Below are 25,040 nucleotides of genomic sequence, written 5' to 3'. Positions count from 1 at the left end.
AATTTTGAAAAAAGAGAGGGAAACTGAAATTTTGAATTTATTGATTTTAGAGGGAATACTAAGAGCAATGCAAGTTTTGAATTTTAAAAAGCTGACTCCATTTCACGCAAAATTCAATTTTGAAAGCGGAAATCAAAGTTGTTGCAATTAAACACTTAATTTCAAAAGTCACAAATTGCAAGAATTTGAATAAAGCACTGAAATTTCGAATGAATGCCAACACACTTTTCAGATTTAGGACAGTAAGAACACAATTTCGACACAAAATTTCAATTTCAACAATTTTTTGAATGATTAGAAGCCTTAATCCAAACAATCACTAGACCAACTTTGACTTTAATTTTGAAAGTGTTAGAATTGATGAAATCAGCCAAAATTTTGGATTTTAGCAGAAAAATACAGTAAGATCTAGCTCCCAAAATTTCGGAAAAAATGTCGGGGACGATGGTGCTCGGGGTGCACACGGTCCTCGCAATTTTTTTCCAAATTTTCAGGGATGAAAGATATTATGATTTTATTGCGAAATCCAAAGTTACAGCTGATTTGGAGATGTTTTGATCAGTGAAATTGTTGGTCAAAGGTTGAATCAAGAGGGTTTTAAAAATTAAGGTTTTGTCACTTAACCACTTAATTTTTAGAATTAAAGCACAAATATGAATTGATAATTTGCAATAGAAGGGTAGATCTGAAACAAGCATTAACAATTAGACATTTCACAAGCTCAACCACTAAAAAGAAAATTTAGGGTTTTCATGTAATTAACCTTTAAAATTTGCAAAAGATCAAACATGGAAATGTAATCAAGGCATCCAATTTTCAGATCTAACCATGAATAATCAGAAAGGATGTTCACGTCGAGTTCACGAAAATGTAAAGCGAAAAATCACGATCGAACCCTAAATGTTCCCCCCACCACTCTAAGGAGAGAGAAAGGAGGTCACTAGGGTTGACGGTTTTCACTTAGGGGAGATTTTACATTCAAAAGAGGGGTTGAAACCCACAAGATCCAATCCTACACAATGCAAGATTGGATTCTAAATGAGTTTCAAGGGTTAAGACAACAAGGCTACCCTCTTTTGTAAAGAATGTAGATAGAAGGATTAAGCTAGGAACGCATGAAAAGTGAGAAAGATTCGCTTATAAACAGAGATAGGAATATAGGATGAAGCTATGGACCTGGAATTAGCAGTAAAATGTCGGGACGGTACTGTCCTGCAAATTTGAGCGAAAATTGACGGGACGATGGTGCCCGGCGTGCACACGGTCCTCCGAAAAATCCGCGAAACGAAGGGGGATCTGTTCGTCTCTGCACAAGGATTCCAGATCTTCAATTACAGCCGCGTACCTGCAACCTACACACAGAAAACAGAGGATGATTGGGGGGTTAGGGATTTTGGAATTAACCAAGAAATGAGAAATGCTGTAAATGTAAATGATTGTAATGTGATAAAGTGCCAATACCTTGTTGTAAGAATGTTTGTATTCTTACATGCGAAGGTGTAATGTTATTGTATGTTGTATGTTGTATGTGATCTCCTCTTTAATGGTTGAATCCTTGTCTTGAATGCAACACTTAGCCTTGAATGGAGACTTAGAATGATCAATTGCTTGAAGGAATGCTTGAATGCTTGAATGTTTGAATGTTTGAATATCGCTTCCGCCTTTTTTCCATCTCCCAAAATGGGAGAGGAAATGTAGTTTATATACTTGCCAATTAGGGTTGAAAGAATGATTTTTCCGACCTTGGGCCGACCAGGAAACATTATTTCCTAACTTGCAAACTTAAAGACCCGAAGCCCCAAAAGAGACCGGGCCCAAAAATAGGGCCAGGGACCAGGGTGCTGGGCACCATGGTCCCACCTCCAGGGACAGCAGGGTGCAAGGAGGATCAGGCCAGGGTGCTGAAAAATGCAGTTTTTGATGTCATGAACAAGTTTCGGGGTCTCCATTCAGGTTCCGTGTTGCATCGCCATCGTGAAGACCCAAATGCAGTCGAAATTGCAAGTGTCGCAATTTTAGGATGCTACATTTAGCCCCCACTTTAGCGGGAGTATAAGCGTACGCTCATACTTTCGGTAAAGTACAAGGAAACATTGAAAGACTTTCACCACGTCAAGGAGGCAAGACACACCAAGCCCCCAGTGGACTAAGGATCTTACGACTTCGATTGACAAAGTAAAAGGGAAGATCACGAGGGAGAACCATGACTGTCAGTAGTAAGGTTCCCTCACTATGAGTCATGCAAGAGAAATACCAAAAATTTTCAAGGCAAAGCTAAGTTCGCTAAGAAATTTTCAAGTATCTTGAAGGGATAGACGGGATGTATGCCCCCCTATGTTAAAGCGATCGCACACGCCTCAACGGGGGTGATTACTTTAAGGTAGTGATACACATAAGAAATGAGAAGGGAAAGGAGCACGTTATCACAAAGATTTAGCCCCCAAGTGTGAGATAAACCCAAGGATAATAGACACAAAACACAAAGCACGAGGTGACTTCGCTTTCCTCGGGGTCAGTATGCTGTATATAATTCATGTATATCATATGTATGTATGCATAATTGTATATCAACCATTTTATATTTCAAAAATCTATTTAAGGAATGTTTTCCACCCTCATTTCATAATCCAATTGGATACCATTCTTATGCTAGCATTTTCATAATCAAATCATTTACTTGCATATTATCCTTTTGTTGCTCGTTTTACAACTAATCATTCATATGTTAAACTAATATTTCTTAATTAAGTAATATTTCTCAAAGATCATCCACATACTACATTTGGGAGTAGATTTATGCCATCACAATGGAGGCATAATACATTTGTTCTTCATTGTTTTGTACCTTTCGTTATTTTCTCCCATTGTTTTCTTTATCATGAGTGTGACCACTTAAAATCAACACATCTCCTTAGATTGATATTATCCTAAATATTTTCTTTTCATTTGTTTTGATAGACAAGATGCTACAATATCTTTAAATTGATATTATCCTAAATGTTTTCTTCTCATTTGTTTTAATAGAAGAAGTAGAAGTGATTTATATTGTTAAATTATTCCACGAGCTAGATAAAAAAATTTAAATTAATAGGGGCATATCTTCAAATATAATCTATTTTAATTTCAACATATAGTTGGCTTACCATAGTATTGAAGGCATCCACAATATTTATCTATAGAGTTATCATGATTCATCTTTAGTGAATACTTCTTACAAAGAATAGTTTATTTGTTGGAGACTTTCCCTTATACATAGTACCCAGATTATCCCATAGCTCATTTATTGTGGCTTCAATAGGTACATTCAACATAAAAAAAGTTTGACATACATTATCTAATTGAACTCCTTTCCTTCCTATCAAAAACTAGCCAATCTTCATCCTTCATGCCAATTTGTTTTGTTAATAATATAACAATCCATTGATATTTTCAATAAACATATCTTCCATTTTAACTGTCATAGCTAAATAATATTTCCACTATTTTTTAATGTTTTCCATTGTAGTTCTTATCATTCTAATTCCCACATAGATCCTGGTACCCATGCTAGAGTTTATCTAGCCAAAAAAAAAACTTTAACTCTTCAAACAAATATCAAACCAAACTCTCATAGTAAAAACAAAATAATCTAATAAACATATATCAAAAACTTATTCCTTATACAATCTTAAGAAATCAAAAAATGAAAACCAATGACAACACATAGCATTTTAACCTAAGAAAACCCATTTTGATATAAAATTTACTAAGCTTAAATATTTCACTATTAAAAAAGTTCACCCATTATCTAATGTAACAATGAAATTTTCCTACTACACCCTTAAGAATGTGTAGTGAATTGAAAGTGGTTTTATATATTACATGAATTCACTTGAAATAGAAAGTTTATTGCTTTCACAACTTTTTTTCTTTTAAAAATGCATTTTAAAAAATCACAATTTTTAGATCAACTAGTAAGCTTGACCCAAACTAGAATATTAAACATAGAAAGTACATAACATTCAACCATCGAAATAGACAAACATTTGGGTATGGTTATACTACAAGTTATACTATTTTTTTTTTTTTTTAATGAGATGTGTGAAATAAAATATTATTTTGAAAGGGTTATATATTGTTATGTAAAATGAATATGACTATTAATAGGAGACCCATGTGTTAGCTCACTGAGTCTCAACTATCACTTTAGGTAGCCCAAGTCATATATCCAACTCTTGATTTTTCCACGATGTGAATTAAGGTCCATTGGACATCACTTAAGTGGTTATAGGGGGTTTTTCTTATAAAGAACTAAGCTTTGAGTTGTTGGACAAGAATCAATTCATCGAGATAAAGAAATGTGACTATTAATAAGAGGATATGTATTAGTCACAATTAACATGAATCTTTTCATATGTATACTAAAATTGAACAAAAATCATTTCAAATTTATACACCTGAAACTAATATATTACATACCACTATTTTGATTAAAGTGAACATCTATTTGAAATCTTTTTGTAAATTTCATTCAAGTATATTCTTTTTAATAAACATTTAATGAAAAAATAATTGAATCCTTCCTAAAAACTATTAATATCTTATATTTTAAATTTATTGAAAAAAAATAAATAAAAATCTACTATAAGCCTTTTTAAAATAAAAACTTTACAACATATTAGACCCACACCATCAATTAGTATAACAATTGTAAGATCTTTCATATACAAGTTCATTATTTGTTCAAAAAGGTGAACTAAAATTTGATGATATTTGAGATTAAAGTCATGTAACTTTCATAGTCCATAAAGTTAACAATATTGATTTTTGGTTGCACTATCATCAACGTTTCTGATCATACTACATGATCCATCATCAACATAAAAGCAATAGCTAGAGAGGAGAAATGAGATCATCAAATTGATATAAATGAAATTTCAAATTCATTGATTGAGATCATGAACCAAACGTAATAAAATGCCTTAGGTTTAAATAATAGATAGAAGAATTTTGTGACCGTTGTTAAATTTGTTATCCTTATAAGACTTCTCATGTAAATTTGTATGCCAGTGTGCCATTGAAATATAACTTATTTACATACTAGTTGCGACTACACAAATATATATTTTTTTAGTTTCCCCAAATTTCTTTTGAATAAGGCTCTAAAACCAAGACTTTAACACAAAATGGAACTCTGGTTTGGTTTAACAGAAAGTGGCACCCAAACAACTCCAGATAAAAACAAGTGATGCAGAAAACCCATATAATTATATTCGGTGTACCTACCCTCCAGCAAATGTCTGTGTAAAACTTTACGGTACACCGACAATTGCATAGAAGATTGGGACTTATCATCATTAATTCCTGGATCTGAAAGCAACGTAGAAATGTTTTCGTACAGGTAGCGTCAGTGTGTTATAAATGCACTGAAAAACTTTAGGTAAGTGAAAGGACGGTCAAAACCTAACATTAACTCAAATAACAGTGAGGACGAAAAAGGGCAAAGATCGAAGGACGGTAGCGCCGGAAACAGTGAAAACTTCATGAAAAATCTAACGGCCACGAACGATTGAATCGTCTTGCAGCCCTCCTCATCTACTACACACCGTTGATGGCCGAGATCAGGTCGTCCATTCTCAGATAGGAGACGCCTTCGGCGTAATAAGTTTTAGGCCATGCATAGCCTAGAACATCAACAATTGCCTAGAACCGTGTCTGCACCTTAACGGAAATTTCCTTTTTCCTTAGCACTTTTGCGGCTGTTTTACGTGGGAGTTACCTGAACATAGCCTACCTTACCACTGTTCAGTGCAGAGACCCTTCTTTGTTCTGGAGATATTTGCTTTGTTTAATATTAAGATGGCATCCTCCAGCCGCGTCAACACTAGCGCTACAGAAGGCTGTAATGATGTTACGAAAGGTATGCAAGAAGTAGTTTTTATGCACAATCTGTGTTTTCTGTATGCCTTTTTCAGTTCCGTTATCAAGATCTGTATAGTTGAGGTGGAGGAAAGTAGATTTAATTTTCTTTTTGGTCTGATTAAAGATGTATCTGCTGATAAAATGTCCTAACTATTGAGTAGCATTTAACGTGTTGTTGGTTACCATATTCCATTAACCAGTGATAAGAATTAGTTTTTACAAAAAGAAATTGGAGTCTGCCAAATGTCCCCAGATCCAGATTGTTAATCACTAATTACAAGTTTAAAAGAAGGGTTTTACGCTCCTCTGTATAGCATACGTCTTTGAATACCCTTTACAACACCGTTAGATTCATACAGCTATAGTGTATGAAATGACAAGTTTTTGGTTTTTATATTGTATCAAGTCCTAAAATGTTTAGGAATAAACCATCAAACGAGAAAGATCAAACCTGATATGTCAAAAGCAGCAGTTATAAAGCAGAGAGTAACGTGTTATAACAGCCATAGAAAAGTCAAGTATCGCAGAAAAAGAGGGTTATGATTTTCCAGTGGAAATGTCAATCCCTAATCCCAAGTTTTCAAAGAGGGTTTTATGCACATCCCTGTATTATGTCATTCAGTATCCTTTACGGCGACGCTTTAGATTTGTACAACTATGGCGGATGAAATGCGATTTTTTTTTGGTTTTTTATTTTGTATCAAGTTTTAATGTTTACCCGACCATCTACATTAGGAGCTGAACTACCACTCAACCTTCTATATTCCTTCAACCAAGAGTAAGTTTCCTCTATCGTAGGATCCTACAAACAGCTGAATACGGATTCCGGTACTGGTACGCTACCTGTCTTGCGGGCTGGGCTAACCGATCCGATCTGCTAAGATGTATCGCCATCCTCTAGTGCCATCTCTCGTAAGATGTATTGTCATCTTTTTTTTTAAATGATGGATCTAAATGATCCCAAACTTTGTTTAAAAAATCTCACACGATCTAATCTACAAAAGTAGCATTAATAAAATATATATAGATTGTAATAAATCTGATTTAATTAATCTCTAGTGCAGTATTTTTCAAAATCTGGTGAGTGAGATCCGGTCAATGCAAGATCTGGCGAGGTGGATCCGAACCTTGTTCGATTGGGTAGATCCGGCCAGGTCACACCACCAAAGGAGAAAAATCAAAGCACAACAGTAGGAAAACATAAACTGACTATAACAGCCATAAAAAATTTAAGCATCGCACAAACAGAGAACTGGTTTTTTCTGTTATCCAGTGGAAATAAGTTTGTTTTACACTAATTTGTTATTACTTTAGACTAATTGGATATATGGCTTAAAGGAATTTTCAAAACACTAGGACATAGTAAGAGGTTAAATGAAAGTTTGTCTTATTATTATTAATTATTGAATTTAAAGTTAATAAATAGTAGCTTAAAAACAAAAAAATATTGTTTTAAAGTTTTATGTTAGATATTAATATTAATAACAGTCTTCGCTGAAAAATATTTAGCTTTTGGATTTTTAATTTTAAAATTTAAAGACTTTGTGTATTTTAATATCTATTATACTATTCCAATAAACAAATAAATGAAAAAATAAATAAATAAATTTCTTAACAATTATTTTATTTTATTGTAAAATAAATAAACATTTTAAATTTTATTTAAAAGTTATTTTATTGAATATATTTTTTAATTTGAAAATATTTTTATTTTTATTAATAACATATTTAATTTCATTTTATTTAGAAACATTAATATATTTTTATATTTAAAAAGTTGATCAATTAAAGTCTTTTTTTTTATAAAGATCATTTGTTTCTTCCCTCCTAATATAAATTTGTAGCCTCTCAGCATAATCGACTATTTAAAAATATTATTTGTCAACATGATCTCTTTTTTTAATATGAACTTCCTTGATGCCCTCCGCCAATGTGATCTTCTACATTGTATACCTTTATCTCTATTTAAAGAGACAACCTTTGGAAGTTGCTAGTTCACTTAAGAATGGTCATGCTAATCATTGCTGGTATTTGTCTTAGTTGCCCTCAAAAATAATAAAATCGTTGTTGGTCATGCATTATTGTCGCCATTTGTTGTTTTTAAAAAAGATAATCGTTGCCTTCATTATCTTTCTCATGAAGGCAATCATTGTCTTAATATATTAATTCATACACAAACTCATGAAGTCTTATAAATAAGACAATTTTTCTGATAATTGACATCTTTTCATGGTGGGGGCATGACAAAGGATGCAGAGAAAGAGAGCAATGTTGTTTTTTAGGCATTATTACAGTGCATGAAAGAAAGGGACTAAGCACACAAACCTTACTACAAGGTTTCTTTGTTCTTACTATTAATATTAGTGTAATTAATAAATTGTCATGTCATATGACTTGTGACTGTATCGTAGTTTTTAGATTTGTTAGTCTTGAAAGCTTCCCATAGAATCAAGTAAATTAACTTTTAGTTTTATCTGTATTACATGAGTATCATAGTCTGTTTTTTTTCTTCTAGTTACTATATCAAGCAAAACAATGATTTCTTGAACTAAATTTTTGCAGTTTAGTTTCTTCAACGCATAATTATGAAAATGTATCGATAGTTTTACATATTTTACCTCTATTTTGGGTGGAACCTTGCACTTCTGTATCTATTAACGTTGTCATTGCTGGATAGTGACAACAATTAGAAACATAAAATAATAGAAATGAGAAATTCCTAATTTCTTCTCACCTTCAGAATAGAACTTCTTCTTTGTGAGAAAGTTCCTACATTCTTTTAAGGAGTTCTTTTTTGTGAGAAAGTTCTTGTTTTCTTTAAAGGAATTTCTTTCTTTGTCAGAAAGTTCCCACTTTCTTTTAAGCAGTTGATCGAGATATTTTTATGTTGGTGACAATCACATTTAGAAGAATTTTTGTATATATCTATGTTGCCTGTGAAGGCAAATGGCGTGTAATTGTTGTTGTTGTTGTTGTATGTGCAAATTTAGACTACAAAAAGAAGAGTAGCTATGAAGTTTGTAATTATTTCTCTAGAGAAATAAGAATACTAATACCTTTCCCCATGGATGTTTCCTTGGCATTTTGTCAAATTTTTACCATGTAAATTTGTGTCCTGTGTGTTGTTTTGATGTTTATTTCTTTTCTTCAATATTTCTTTGCATCTAACTTGGTTTGCAATATTTAATTCTTTGGGGTTTTTGCTTCCACTTGCACAACAAGTGGTATTAGAGCAATTATTTTTGTAGTGGCCGTGTTAGAATTTGGTGCTATTTTTTCCAGCATCAAATGGAAAAAGCTTCAAATGCTAGGTTCGAGGTGGAGAAATTTCATGGAAAAAATAACTTTGAGCTATGGAAGCTCAAGACATAGGATTTATTAGTGCAACAAGGATTGCACAAGGCATTGGTAGGAAAATCAAAGAAACCTACAGATATGTCCGATGAGGACTAGGAAGATCTAGATATGAGACCTCTAAGAACAATTTAAGCATCGCAGAAACAAAGAACTGGTTTTTTCTGTTATGCAGAGGAAATAAGTTTTTTTTACACTAATTTGTTATTACTTTAGACTAATTGGATATATGGCTTAAAGGAATTTTCAAAACACTAGGACATAGTAAGAGGTTAAATGAAAGTTTGTCTTATTATTATTAATTATTGAATTTAAAGTTAAGAGGTTAAATGAAAGTTTGTCTTATTATTATTAATTATTGAATTTAAAGTTTATTAGTAGTTGCACATATTTTAGTGCGTGCAACGGGAAGCCGATAGGCAGGCTATGTTTCAGAATGTTAATTAGTTCAAGTGGAAACAAATGCATGGAAGAATGGGAAGCGATAGAATGATTAGTATGGCGAGATCGTACAACATATGTTAAATATGATGAGAATTGGAGAAGCTTGGAATGGAAAATCATTTGTTGTAATGAGCTCCACCATGTGCTTTTGTTGAAGCTGTGTACCTGCAAATAAGAAGCACAAATGAGAAATTAGATAGAATGCGGGAAGGAGGGAAATGTGGTAATAGGTGAAGGGATGGAGGGAAATATAAAGTAGCATAGCACCTGTGAATGTGGGTGTGTTTGAAAAGGTGGGAAGTCATCCAGTTGAAAGAAATGTTTATTTGTAGATTTAATTGGAAATGCTTAGCTGCAAGAACTTGAAAATGCCATAGGAATGTAAGAGAGATGTAAAGTATTTAGGAAACAAAGAAATGAACAAATCATTTTTAACCTGGTATGTAATTTGATAATAAAAAGGAACATGAGAGTTGAATACCTTGTCTGTTACCCATTAGTTGGCAATGAGGCATATCAGGCACAAATAAATTGTAGTGAACGAGAAACATTTGCAGTGAGAGACATGTTTCCAGATGAGCACATGGTTTTTGAAAGTAAGGTGGAAAGGAAAATATGGGTGGATATTGCAGGCATTGATGAATTTATAGTACAAGAAGAACAAACTTTAACCTGGAATGAAGTTGAACCAACATGGAGAGAATCGTTAAAGAAGGAATAGAGAGAAAAATATTAAGGCCTGCAACAACATCAATTAAAAAGAAAAATAAATTTAGGCATTGTAAGCATAGTTGCAGTAATCACTTGTGGTAACCTACAATAACAAGGTAGATGGTTCATATTTTGAAAAGGTATGTTACGTATTGTTTTGAATAATCTACAGACTGGAATACACACAACATAGTTAACCATACACTAGTAATTTGTATTACAACTAATAAGCACAAGTGTAACAAATAAAAAGCATTGAAGAAGTAAACTAAACTTAACATTATTGGTGATGGATTACTTACAACGACCTGTTTTGAGTGGATGAGCATTAATGGGAGTTGCAATGAGCAGAGGACCATTATGATAGGTGAGAAGAAGTTTTTTCACCCACTCAGAGTGCTGATTGATTAGGAAAACATAATGAATACTTTTTAAACTTGTTTAGTAATAATCAACTCAAAGAAGTTCTTAGAATGAAAAATGTCACAAAATTCTAAAAATGCAAAGTTAACTTGAAAATCCATGTCTCTACAACATGCATGCAATGTATGTTAATTTTAAAGCAATTAGGTGTTAATTTTGATCAATTTGAATATAACCAGACTATGTATAAATAATGACAATAATAAAACACACGAAACAAGAATAGTAACAACAATAAACACAAGACACCAATACCCTAGGAAAACCTCCCTCCTGGACGTGAAAAAACCAGCCTCAAACTTTAAGATGTATTATATCAATGGTAGGCAATTACAATATAACAAACTTATCTCTAATTGTTGTTCTAACAACAAGTTTCCATGATGATATATGATACAACCCTAATCAATAGATGACCAAAGGAGTGAAACACCAGAAGGTGTCTTTAATAGCCTGAATCAGAATCTTGACAACATGATAAGCCCTTGGAGTTCTCCAAAATTCAGACCAGCAGATTCACTAAGGATAGCAGAGTAGATCACATAAAATGGAGGAGCAAAGATAGGAAGAGAAAATCGCTATTATGTAATGTTATCAATTGTGTTTAACTTCATCTTGAAGTTGTTATGTATATACCCTTCTCTTGGCATAAATCTCCTTAGGTCGGCTTGCAACAATTTATTGTTTATATTAATATTTACCACGTTAGACTTTAGGTCCAGTCCAATGACTTAGCACGTTATATTTTGAGCCCAACCCTATTACATATTAAATTGCCTTTTCCCACGCCACATTTGGGTCTAGCCCAATAAATGGTTACATTGAAATAATACATGTATATGTGATTTATATAATCCGAACTTAGGTAATATTTTCAACACTCCCTCGTAGGTAAGGAGGATAACTGCCACATATCATGATCCATTCATGACTTTTACCTTGCCTTGCTTGCAAGAGTAAATGTACAAGCTTCATACAATATATCTGCAGTAAAAAATCATAAATATCATGAACTCATTTCATGATGACCATCTTACATTTCCCTTAGAGGATGGTCCCACCTTGCATTTCCTGCAAAGGGTGGAAAAGGTTTTTACACCTCAGCCTTCTCCTAGAGAAGGATACACTGTCACCTTGCATTGCCCGCAAAGGGTGACTCCACCTTGCATTGCCTGCAGAGGGTGGAAGATGCAAACTGAATTGCATCACTAAGATTGAGACTCCCTCTAAATCAATGTTGAGTTCTCCACCATTCCAAGCTTCTCTCTGAAGTACTCAAACTTCACCTGAGCTAGAGGCTTGGTGAGAACATCAAAAACCTGTTCATCGGTGCTGATATATTTTAGCTAGATAGCACCTCTTTGTGCTATATCACGAATATAATGATAATGAGTTTCCACATGTTTTGCCCTGTCATGAAACACTGGATTGTTAGACATTTTAATACAACTCTGGTTATCACAATAAATACCAGTGGATTCCCATGGTTGTCCAAACAACGGAACAAGAAGCTTGCGAAGCCAAACTGCTTCTCTAGTTGCCACACTTTAGGCAATATATTCAGCTTCTGTAGTACTTAGTGCAACTAAGGACTGTTTCCTACTGGCCCAAGAGATCATAGTGGAACCCAAGCTGAAGCAAATTCCTGAAATTTTTTTTCTGTTAGTAATACTTCAATCCCAATCGGAATCAGAGTAGCCTTCCAAGTTGATTGTTGAGTTGATTGAGTACTTCTGTCCATGGCCAATAGTTCATCACAAATACCTCAGGATGTGCTTGGTTGCCACCAAGTTAACATGCTTTGGCTGGTTCATGAATTGGCTAAGTGCACTCACTGCATAACAGATATTTGGTCTAGTGTTGACTAGATACATACAGGATCCAATCAGCTACCTGTACTCTGACGGATTTGCAAAATCAGAGTTAGCTGCAGAAATACTCAACTTCTTCAAGTTAGTTTCCATAGGAGTAGACATAGGTTTACAATCCACCATACCAAATCTTTTCAATATATCAATAGTATATTTTCCTTGACTTAGAATAATTTCATTAGGTCTTTGCCACACTTCTAACCCTAGAAAGTAATGCATAAGACCTAAATCCTTCATTTCAAATTCAATAGCTAATTCTTTCTTACACCTAATGATGAGAATGTCTTCACCAATTAAAAATAAATCATCAACATATAAAACCAAAATTAACATTGCATCATTAAATACTTTAAAGTAAATGTTAGAATCAACATCATTTTTAGAAAATCCTACACTAACTAGATACTTATCAATCCTTTCATACCAAGCTTTAGGAGCTTGCTTGAGGCCGTAGAGAGCTTTATTTAATCTGCATACATGAGTTAAGTAAAATGAGAAATTATTTGAATAACGTTTCAACATTTAAAATCACAACATTAAACTTCTTCTTTTTTTGACAGCAGAAAGATGAAGAACTAATTTTCAAAACTGCATTGTCCAATAAACAAAACCAAGACAATTCACCACTTGATTTGTCATTCGAATCAACCAGATGAAGCTCTCGAATTTGCAGTTTTTTCTGGACAGATTACTACCAAGCTCCACCAGGTATAGGCATCCAACTAAATTGACATAACAGAAACCACGAGAAAGATGTGATTTTCAGAACTGTGTAAATTTTGAACCAGCATCAGATTTGCTCCTTTCGCAGCGCTCAAGAAAGCAGGGGCGAACTCTTAAATATTCTCACAATTTCCAATATCCTCTATCACTGCCAAACTAATTGCAATTGATTGTTTTTTGCCTAGACGTCTCCAGTAAGCCTTCAAAATCTATTCCAGTTACTAGTGTATGCTTCTAAACAATCCCACGACCTTCCTCAGGGAGTTAGCGGTTCAGTCTAAAGGTTGACCTTCAATAAAAATTTCAAACATGCTATTTTAATCTTGATTAAGGTTTGAATCATTGCACTCGATCCTCAGGAGACTCAGAATTTAAAAAGACACCCAAACTCATAATATCGTATCAGATGGAAGGGTCGACTTGTTGTCCAAAATTCAAACCAGCCAAATCCTAAAGGAGAAAGCATTAACATGAAGAATCGTTTCTCCATACCTGTTTCCACATGAAGATAGGAAGCTGATGTTGTATGGCTAGCATTCAATCATTTTGACTCATGCTCTGGGCGAATATGATCATTTAGCTGGCTATTATCAACCTAATGCACACTAGTTCAGAAAGAAGATGTAACTATTACCAAATTTTGGTTTCCACGCACTCAGAAGGTCTATGTCACTGAATGTCATCAAAACACATAAATAAAGACAATGTTGGGAGAGCTTCCCCAAAAGACTCCAAGATTCAACACAAATTGTGTCGCACTATCCAAGATTCAGCACAAATTGTGTCGCACTGTCCATGACGCCGATGAGAAAAAGTAGGGCATAATTTGCAAGAAATGGGGCATTTTGTCAAAAACGGTTCTCATGCTAATAGTACTTTTACACATTTTGCATACATGTTTGCAACTGCGACATCTGACTTAGTGACTTTCACACTTGTGAGTACACACATTTAATGTACGTGTAAAGTTTTAGTGGGGATTCTGGAGGCAAGACTAATTTGGCGAGGTCTCATACAAAAGCAGAGCATTTTTTTTCCTGTTTACCGATCGAATTTGATGGAATGATTTTCTAATTGGTATAGCTTTTTTTTTTACCTGTTGATGGTATTTCCTAAAGATGATTGTTGTTTTTAGATAACATTGTATTCAAAAGAACACCTCTGCATTGCATCCTCTGCCATCGTCTATTTTTCTTTTTCTCTGATCTTCTGTTTTTTTGTTTTTTTGTTTTTTCGTCATCTTACGAGGATAAGTTTCTTTAGTATAGAACTAGTTATTACACAATACCTTGGGTTTATCCCAACAAATTGACATTGATAGCAATTCTAATCGACTGCAGAAATTCAATGACTGACAGCTCGTATTCCTATCCTACATTATTAGTGGCAACGTGTGCGCAGAATGAAAATTATAATCTGCATTGGATTTCAGTAAGCAATCTATTCTTACAGCTCAATCATAGGCCTGTGCCTGTAGCTGAAAACAACGTCGGAATGGCCTAGATACCATAATAACAATCTCAGATTCTAAAGGGGTGTTCAATTTTATTTTAGAATAGATACAGATATTTTAGATATAGATACAGATATTATGCAAACTTCTCATTGACCTTCAAGAAATATAATTCTATTTAAGAGTCTCTTTGTTTTTAAAATTTCTGGGCAAGTGAAAATTCATAGACATATTCTACCTTTCCTTGCAACAAGTTAAACAGAATCAGAATTTGGGTTTGGTTGTACCAAGTCCCCTCAATTTAAGTAGGCTTCTTATTGACGTGCCTTGAGAGTGTGGCAGACGACAGATGAGGGGAAACCGGGCAAACCTAGTGGATGTTATGAAATTCTGCACGACCCATTTTTCTAACAGAATTTTTACTGTAGTCAATTACCTTAGAACAAAACCAAATTTTTTTTTTTTTTTTTTTTGGATTATCTTGATTCTAATCTTTTTACCACCTCCTAGGTCAGTGGTGAAAAAATTCTCCGCCTCGTAAGTCAATGGTTAAAAACATCTCCGCCTTCAACTATTATTTATCAGCAAGCATTCATAAGCTGTAAAATAAAAAACAGCTGTGAAATTAAAATAAGGATACAGAGCATGTGCCATTTCTGTAAATGGCTCCTGCTGTCACGTGTATGATTATGTAAATGACTCCTGCTGGCACGTGTAAGAGATGTGGTAAGTTTTAACATTTTTTTGCAATTGTAAAACAACTAAATATTTATAATGCCAGGAAAATGTACCAATGCATGCCTAGAGGTAAATCGTTCATGCCAAATTATTCTTCAACAATTTTAGGAAAAACTATGAACATGCTAAAGTAATTTAAGTTGTTGGCTAATTTAATATTGAATGATTGTGATTTAAGGAGAATAGAAGTTTAGGTAACTGACTATGAAGTCATATATTTTGGGTATAGCATTTTTTTTAATATTAAATGTAATATTTTTTTATTATATTCTTTTAATTAAAATAAAATAAGTTTTTGAATTTGTTTATATTATTGTGCAAGAAAGAAAGAAGATAATGTATTAAAGATCAATAAAACAAAACAAACAAAATTTATGCAAAACAATATTTAATGAACAACTAATACTATATTTAATACAAATCAAGTTTATTAGAAATATCAATAATATGTTATGTATTAATAAAATTAACATAGTAATAATATTATAAATATTCTTAAAGTTAATATTAAAAAACTTAAAATTTAAAAATCATAATAATTAGTTCATTTGAAATTATATTACTTGAAAAGAAATAGATTTTTTTTAAAATCATATTTCTATATATTTAAAAAAATTATTAACAAAACAATATTAATATTATAATTAGAATGATTTTAATAATAACAATAATGATATTATTACAAATATATTTAGATTTATGTTTATTATGACATACCATAAATTATTTGTACTGTTAAATTTAATTTTTATATTTTACTATTGACATAACTATTGCACCTCTTTTTGATAAATGCTAGTTATATTTACTGCTATTTATTATGAGCACTCCTTTACCTACAAGTCCCAACAAGTCCTAACAATCACGTTTTGTAGAATGGGCCATTTGTTTGTTATCAAGTGTGAGACAGCTTTTTGGTAGCAAGTTCTTATGTAATATAGTCTATCAATTGGAATATAGTCTATCAATTGGCTAAATATTTCTTTCTAGGATTGCATGAATAAAACACTAGTGAAAACAATTTATTCAAAATTTTATTAGATTTTTTGTGTATATCAATACATAGATTATGATATATGAAAGTAATTAAAGAATTAGTGCACCTTTAAGAGTCGGTGCATCCTAAGAATTGAATAACCATTTCTTGTACAATATTTATAATATTAAAATTATAAACCCCTAAAAACAATTCAAATGTTCAGATAAGTGTTTAGTTCGTCTAACGTAATTAGATTCTGAATTAAGTTATATTTATAATTTCAATGAATGAATAAATGGGTCAAATGTGCAGAGAATGCCCCAAATGTGGAGGCAAACGGATCCATCCAACCCAACAAATCGATCTGCAGGTGAGATAAATTTTTATTCGAACGTTTGTGTCTTTATCCCCCATCTGAATCCAATTTTAAAACTCACTCGTTATTTCAATTGACAGTGACCGCCAAGAGATATATTTGGCTAAAGATGTATTTCTCAGTCACAGCGGTAAGCAGAAATTTTTTGTTCGACAGCTATACAGAGACCTCACAAACCAAGGAGTGTCCTGCTTCTTTGATCAAGATCCCGAAAGTTTGCCACTGGGAGAAGATTTCCCTTCTCGTATATTTGAAGCCGCCAAGACATGCAAAGCAGCAGTTTTGCTTCTCTCTGAGAATTTCCTCGAATCTAAGTGGCCAATGCTGGAACTCTCGGCTTTCATGGAAGCGAGAGACAAAACCCGTACAAATCCCAATCTCAAAATTGTACCCCTTTTCTTTCTGGTTTCACCCGATGTTCTTAAAAGCTTTACACCAGGCAACGAAAAGTGGAAACAGTTGGGGATATCCGAGGTAGAGCAAAACAACTGGTACCGCGCTTTGAATGCACTACGGCGGACGAATGGGTTGATGTTCAATGAAGGTGATGACGAAGGGGAGTTCAGAGATAAAATTGTGAAAGAAATCTGGCATACAATAACACCCTCACCAAGGTATCATGTCCCTCGGATGCAAGGGCAAGTACGAATGTGTCAGGTGAAGAAAGAAAGCTCACTACCTTCTTTTTCTTTTTTCACGCATGTATACAGACTCATGGGTTCACTACATTTATTGGCTACAGGAGGTTGCAGATTTCTTCAACACTGTTCATTCGGACGCAAAGAGAATCAGTGTTGCAGGATTGTATGGAATACCGGGCCACGGGAAAACTACACTTGCCAAGGCTTTCTGCAACTTCAAATTGGGGGATTTCGAAGGTAAAGTATGTCATCTGGAATTTTCCAGAGGCGATCCATTGCAAAGAGTAAAACTTGCTCTGCAGTATGTCACTCACTGCCCTCCATGGATTCTCCAGACACTGACAGATCCAGATCAGGTGAGTGATTGCCTAAAATGCAATTTTGTTTACAGGATGTTCTTTCTTTCCATAAATAATTATCTATACAGGTCCAATTATGTAAATGATTCTAAACGAAGACTGGTGAACAAGATGTATAACTATTATGCATTATAACTTACAGGCAAAAGTTGAGTTGGACAGAAGAGTGAAGGGCCAAAGGGTTCTGTTGGTTCTCGACAATATCACAGAGGAAAACATAGACGAAGTGAGATACTATGTTGAGGCAGACTTCAGGAAAGAAAGTTGCATTCTTTTGAGCGCACGCAGCGTAGATGTTTTAGTAAAGCATTTCAAACTTGAGTTGCAGTCATGCATGCGCGCTCCCAGGCTTGAAAAAGACGAGGCCATACACATATTATTAGAAAGAACATCTATAGAAGAGTCCACGCTGAGGGAAGACGACAAAAATACTGCTTTGAAGTGTGCAAACAGATGTTCATTCAGAGAGGTCGGTTCGATAGGTCGAACATTTCATCCGTTAGCCTTAAAAGCTTTTGGCGGCCACCTCTTCAGTAAATACGGTTCGCATCTGTCAAAATGGGTTGCTGAGATAGATGACATGGTAGACCGACCCGGTGATGGTTTGGATGAAGTGTTCGTTTTGCTGGGCAAAGCTTTCGATGACGTGCGTTCCGAGTACCGCACCATATTCATACTTCTCACCGTATATATGCTGCCCAATATGTCTACCCAGAAAGTTACTGAGTGGCTAGCAATAATTTGCAACAAAGAGATCTTGTTTATTGAGAAAGCAGTGAGTTGAATATTTTCTTGTAGACCTTTTTAGTTTGTGATTTGGTTGTTTTAGTTGAGAAAACGTTGAACGCTTAATTTATATGTGGTTTCAGGTTGAGGATCTATGTAAGAAGGCATTTATTGAAGAATTTGGACCTGAAATTCGTATACATGACCTATATATTGAATTCGCTCGGAGTAAAGCAAATGAAATGAGGAGATGGCTGTGGTGGAAGGGTGACCCACCTAGTACACGTGGGTTACTATCATCAGAAGACAATGCAGGGTTTGAATTGGCTAAATTGGAGCAGTGCAACCGTCGAAGACCATCCCAGATCGTCCCCCAGGACCTTCAAAATCTATGGTTGCTTCAGCTCCTAGGTGTGCGGACTGAGAGCACGCTTGACTTAGGCAAAATGGGTCGTCTCAGAAGTATCACATTACACAAATGCAATGACCTGGAAGCACTTGAACGTATGGAAAATATTCAACAGCTAGCGTGGCTTCAGATAAGCGAGGTACATCCACTGTTTAAACTTCCTGAGCTAAGCAGCTTCCAAGGTTTACAACATCTTGAGATCAACATTGCAGTCAGCCAGGTGCTCAATCAGCTGGGAGATCTTACCGGTTGTGTTTCTCTGAGAGAGATTAATGTTTGCTGTCCATCCCTCTTGGAGTTCCCAAGGTTACATGGTTTGCCGCATTTGGAGAAAGTGGAATTTAGAGTGTGTAAGAAAGTGAAGGGGCCCCTCGACTGTACAGAATGTGTGGAGCTGCAATGTATTGTCCTCGACAGTTGCTGCGCGATGGCTGACGCACCGCTCCTTACTGGCTGTAAGAAACTATCAAAAATTTTATTGCAAGAATGTGATGCATTGACGACATGTCCAGATATAGATGTGCCAAGTGCTTTAAAGATACTAGAATTGTTCATTTCATCAGAAGCTGCGTCAGCGCCCAAAAGATTAGAGTCTTGTTACGGACTGGAGAATCTTCAACTATGGAATATGCAGTGTCTGAAGGAGCTTCCAAGTTTCACGCTTTTATCGAATTTGACTGTGCTCAGGCTTGACAAATGTGGTATAAGGGACCCACCAGATCTCACATGTTGTGCCTCGTTGGAGGATGTTTACTTTTTCAAACTAATATATTTAGAAAGGTTTCCCAATTTCTCAGGACTGAGGAAGTTAAAGAACTTAAGTTTATATGATTGCTGGAGCGTTCAAGATCCTCCTGATATTAGTGGCTGCATTCAGTTACAGGTATTCCATCTAGTCTATAATGACAATATGGAAGGACTTCCAAACATGGGCGAGTTTTCACAATTAGAGGAAGTCAAACTGAGTTGGCGTTCTGAGTATGAGAAAGGGCATGTAGATTGTGAGTATTTTCACCCTTGTGAGGGTCCTCAATCTTTTCAAGAGGAAAGGTTCCCGAACTTACGCGATGCGGAAATGTTTCCGCAAAGCCTTGAATTCTATAGGAATCTTCAACCTTCTGTGGAATTAGTTTCAATGACATTTGAGTATAATGAGAATCTTCAATCTTGGGTGGAATGTTATAACGAGGAAAGCTCCCCAAGCATAAGTAATGCGGAAATGGTTCCCCAATGTCTCGAATTCAATGATGATCCTCAACAATGTGCGGAAATGGTTCCACAAAGTCTTCTATTCAAAAAGGATCTTCAATCTTATGTGAAAAGGAGTGCTCGAAATCTTCAATCTTATGTAAAAAGAATGATTCGACCACTTCAATCTTCTGTGAAGAGGGTTCTCCAAAGTCTTGCAGGGATGGTTAAATATTGCCTTCCATCCTCGGAGCTCATGATGGCATGTCGACCTCGTACTCATGATGAGGATCTCACTGTTGGAGCTCCACATTGTATTCGTTATGAGGATCTTCAACCTTGTTTGGAGCGTTATAAATATGAAACCTTCTGGAACTTAAATGATGTAAGCGCACCAGAAGCATTGAAAGAGTGGCAATGGCTAAAGGGCAAGAAAATATTGGTGAAAAAGTATGTCCGTAGACGGATTACCTATTACTCTCTCACTGCTCCATATAGATTGGGCTAGTGAAGCCAATTTAAGAATAGTCAAGAGTCTACAGAAAGAACAGATTTTGATTTATATGGTATACATTACTTTTTTTTTGTGTTGAAGAAAGATTGATAATTGCAAATCGCTGCCAAACAACTTCTAAAAATACATTGTAAACGAATGGTTGTTTTATGCATGCACAACTTTATTGGAGATACATATTTTGCTTTGAATTTGTAGGAAATATGTTCTTCAAATGGAACTTCTTCCTATTGATACCCGCCCCACGATTACCCGTCCCAAGAAGTTGCTTGGTAGCATGGATGGAGGGCATCTTTGGATGGTCTAGTGGGTAAGTTGATATAATTAAGACCGAAGAGAGAATAACACACGCTTGACGCATATGATCAAATTAAAAGAGACAGCAAAAAGGAAAAAGTAGTATCCTTTATATAAGGGGGAATTGGTTGACATATTCTAGGATTTATTTTACATTATTTTAATATTCGTTATGTTTGGGTAGTGTGTTTTTAAGTTATATTTGTGTTCCATTATGAAGTAATGTAGTTAATTTTGAAACTATTCAATTGGAGTTAGATTGTTTTTAAATGTGTATTTGTTTGTATTTAATCTAATCATGTTAAGTTTGTATTATATATTTTATTTGATATCATAATTAAGTTTTTTTTTTTTTTTGTTAAGTTTGTATTATATATTTTATTTGATATCATAATTAAGTTTTTTTGTTTTTTGTTTGGTGGAAATTTTAAGATATTTTTTATATGTTATATAGTTTTTATATTTATAAGTATCATTATTTTTTAATTTAATTTTTATATTAGTTAATATTATAGTTTTTGTTATTTTATTTATTTGGTTTGATAATTTATCAATAAATTTATAGTTGATTCTTTTTCGTGTTAAATTATTTAAAAATATGGTCGATTATTAGAAATTTTGATTATATGAATGCATTCAAGGCTCTATGAATATATGGATCAACTATTCTTTTTTCCATTTTGGATACAATAATTTCTTCATTTTTTTTAGGCACACATTATTAGGTTATTATAAGTAGTCAATGAGTTTTGAATAATTTTTTTTTAAAAGTTGACAACACTATTAACTACCACAATATGGTCTAGTCTTCCCCTGCCCATGTGGCATCAGAGAATGTGTCATGCCAGTGTCACCAAGCACATTAAAAAGTTTACTCGATGCACTATTGTTTATAGAAGCGCCACCTGATTCATGTAATCTTAAAAAAACTACCACAATATGTTATTAATGTTAGAAATGGACATTGTCGAGCTTAAGTAGATGCCACCAACAATTTGTACACCAAATAAAATATTATCATTGAACTTTTCCTTTTTCAATCAATGCTACCGAGTTTTGTTGTTGAGCAGAGTATTTTACCTAACAAATTAGTTCAAGGAGTATTATGTCTCACTTGAGACCAAAATATTCCTTCAAATATTTTTCTATGCCACATTAATAATTGATGATATGTCATCTCAAATTCTATCATAATATCAACATTTTTTCTAGATTAGCATCCTTTCCAACATAATAATGTCAACAAAATGTTAGCGATACCATTTATCCTTTGTGCCTCTATAAAATTTTATGGTAACTTTCATTATTCATAAATATTAAAGATAAAATATGGCATAAGAATATCATTTATTTAGTGCAAATTATCAAATCTAGAACAATGCATACTAATATTTTAATGAAGAAATTATCACTCATTTTTAATGATAATTTTGACTACACATTATTTTGTTAGTTGGCAAGTTACTAAACAATGGAGTCCCACCCCATAAAATTAATTTGAAAAGAGGGATTTGAAACATGCACGCCTTAGTAATATATGTGCATAAGGACCATTACTTTTCTCAAACCACCTATATTGGTAATGTTTAAAGCTATATTAACATTGGGGCAATATCATTGTTACTTTTCTCAAACCACCTATATTGGTAATGTTTAAAGCTATATTAACATTGGGGCAATATCATTGTACTGAAAGCCTAAACATTATCTAAAAGGGTACTTTTAAATACTCTATGATTTTTTCCCTTTATTAGAGTATCTTAGTGTTATTTGATACATTGGTTTCAAAGGTGGGACTTCTTTCTTTTTTACTTTGTCCATTCTTAAACTCATTGAAGATTTATCAATTTTTTTTTCTCTAAATTTTATTTTGTGTTGTCATCATTTTCTTTGTGACCAACAATCACTAGGGATACCATAAACATAGAATATTTTATTTATTTATCTATAATCTTAAATTATTTTTTCTCATGTAAATATATTGAATCCCTTGATGTAGCTTTGTTAATAGTAACAATTTGTGAAGCCCCCAAAATTATGTCTTGTAATTCGAGAGATGAGGGAGTAAATAAATTTTGGGCTAGTTAATCAAGAAATTTGGGAAATATTTAACTCCATCTAAGCATCAAGAGGAATAACATAATGATTGGATTCAACCCTAATTCTTTAGATGTGAGCATTCCATGTGAGGCATGAGTTATCCCATGAGGAGACTTTTTTTGCAAATTGAACGGCATAATGATATGTTTTGATCAATAAAAAGTGAGATAAGTGTGAACCTTTACATAACCACTAAACAACACCACCTAGGGTGCATGAGGAATGTGCACCTAACCAAAAATAAAAAACACAATAAATGACAAAGAACCACCTAACAACTAGACAAAGCTCAGAGATAGAACCAAAGAACAAAAAACCAACTAGCCACCCTCCAATGAAGAAAGGGATGGCCTAATATGAAAAGGAATTACCCTCTTTCCAATCTTTACACAGACCAACGACTTTATTAGAAAACAAATTTTCTTGTTAGAATCCTTAGTAGAGATTAGAGTACCAGAATTTGGAGTAACTTTGACCATTGAGGCATGGGGCTCAATTGTAGTAGAGGGATACATCACATGTATCTTATTCTTCACTTTCCTGTGATGAATTTCCTCCTAAAAGAAATTATTTCATAGTCAACTAGTTGCCTCCAAAATATGATGTCCTTTCAAATAAATCTTAGTAGGAAGACCTTTGGTAAGATCCTTTTCCACACATTAATGTGTATATGTGGTGATTGCATAATTGATTGTTCTTCAAAAGCATAATAATATGACCAATTTTGGCATCTTCTCTTTATCCTCAAGTGATTCAAACTCAATGATAATTAATCGCTTGGTGCAAAAATAACTATAAATTCTCTTCCTCCATGCTTTCTTTCCAAAATATTATGGTCCAAGAATGTAGGTCATAAATCTTTGGCCATATTTTCATAAATATTCACATAAGGGCATGATTCTGCATATATTTCTCCATTTCATCTCTCAACATCCAATCTCCACTTATCTCGTCCATCCATCCCAATTGCTTGCATATACTTCCATCTTAAACTTTTAGGTCATATATAATATAATTGCAGGCCTTGTGGCTTTCACCCAAGAGAAATATATTTTTATTAATGAATGTACCCTTCTCATAAAATTATAAAACTAATGTATTTAGAAAGGTTTCCCAATTTCTTAGGACTGAGGAAGTTAAAGAACTTAAGTTTATATGATTGCCAGAGTGTTCAAGATCCTCCTGATATTAGTGGCTGCATTCTGTTATAGGTATTCCATCTAGTCTATAATGACAATATTGAAGGACTTCCAAACATGGGCGAGTTTTCACAATTAGAGGAAGTCAAACAGAGTTGGTGTTCTGAGTATGAGAAAGGGCATGTAGATTGTGAGTATTTTCACCCTTGTGAGGTTCCTCAATCTTTTCAAGAGGGAAGCTTCCTGAACTTAAGCGATGTAGAAATGGTTCCGCAAAGTCTTGAATTCTACAAGAATCTTCAACCTTCTGTGGAATTAGTTTCAATGACATTTGAGTATAATGAAAATCTTCAGTCTCGGGTGGAATGTTATAATGAGGAAAGCTTCCCAAATATAAGTAATACGCAAATGGTTCCACAATGTCTTGAATTCAATGAGGATCCCCAACATTGTGCGAAAATGGATCCACAAAGTCTTGTACTCAAAAAGGATCTTCAATCTTCTGCAAAGAGGGTTCTGCAGTCTTGCAGGGATGGTTGAATATTGTCTTCCATCCTCGGAGCCGCTCATTGCAGGTCATTCACCTTGTATTGATTATGAGGATCTTCGAAGTCAAGGATTTAAGACCTCTATTTCTTATTCTCAAGATAGCAAGTCAATCATCTAATCCTTATGAGGATCTTCAACCTTGTTT

At 34.0% G+C, this 25,040-nt stretch overlaps 1 protein-coding gene across 2 annotated transcripts in view; it reads left to right on the top strand.

The window, feature by feature from the left end:
• Positions 1-20,985, top strand: part of LOC131055965 (disease resistance protein RUN1) — a 32,203-nt gene extending 11,218 nt beyond the window's left edge. Inside the window, exons 1-6 of one of the 2 annotated variants that reach the window (XM_057990281.2) lie at positions 5,446-5,899; positions 16,910-16,967; positions 17,054-17,630; positions 17,716-17,970; positions 18,116-18,748; positions 18,843-20,985. In XM_057990281.2, the coding sequence (XP_057846264.2) occupies positions 5,839-5,899; positions 16,910-16,967; positions 17,054-17,630; positions 17,716-17,970; positions 18,116-18,748; positions 18,843-20,804 (3,546 nt within the window). In that variant the 5' untranslated portion in view covers positions 5,446-5,838 and the 3' untranslated portion in view covers positions 20,805-20,985. Of the gene's footprint in view, positions 1-5,445; positions 5,900-16,909; positions 16,968-17,053; positions 17,631-17,715; positions 17,971-18,115; positions 18,749-18,842 lie in introns of those variants that run through there. The other variant, XM_057990280.2, reaches the window with a different exon arrangement.
• Positions 20,986-25,040: the final 4,055 nt, after the last annotated feature.

Source organism: Cryptomeria japonica, chromosome 8 (assembly GCF_030272615.1).
Source record: "Cryptomeria japonica chromosome 8, Sugi_1.0, whole genome shotgun sequence".
In the NCBI taxonomy this organism is placed as follows: Eukaryota; Viridiplantae; Streptophyta; class Pinopsida; order Cupressales; family Cupressaceae; genus Cryptomeria; species Cryptomeria japonica.
Note: the sequence above shows the minus strand (reverse complement) of the source record. Positions and strands in the feature narration are given on the sequence as shown.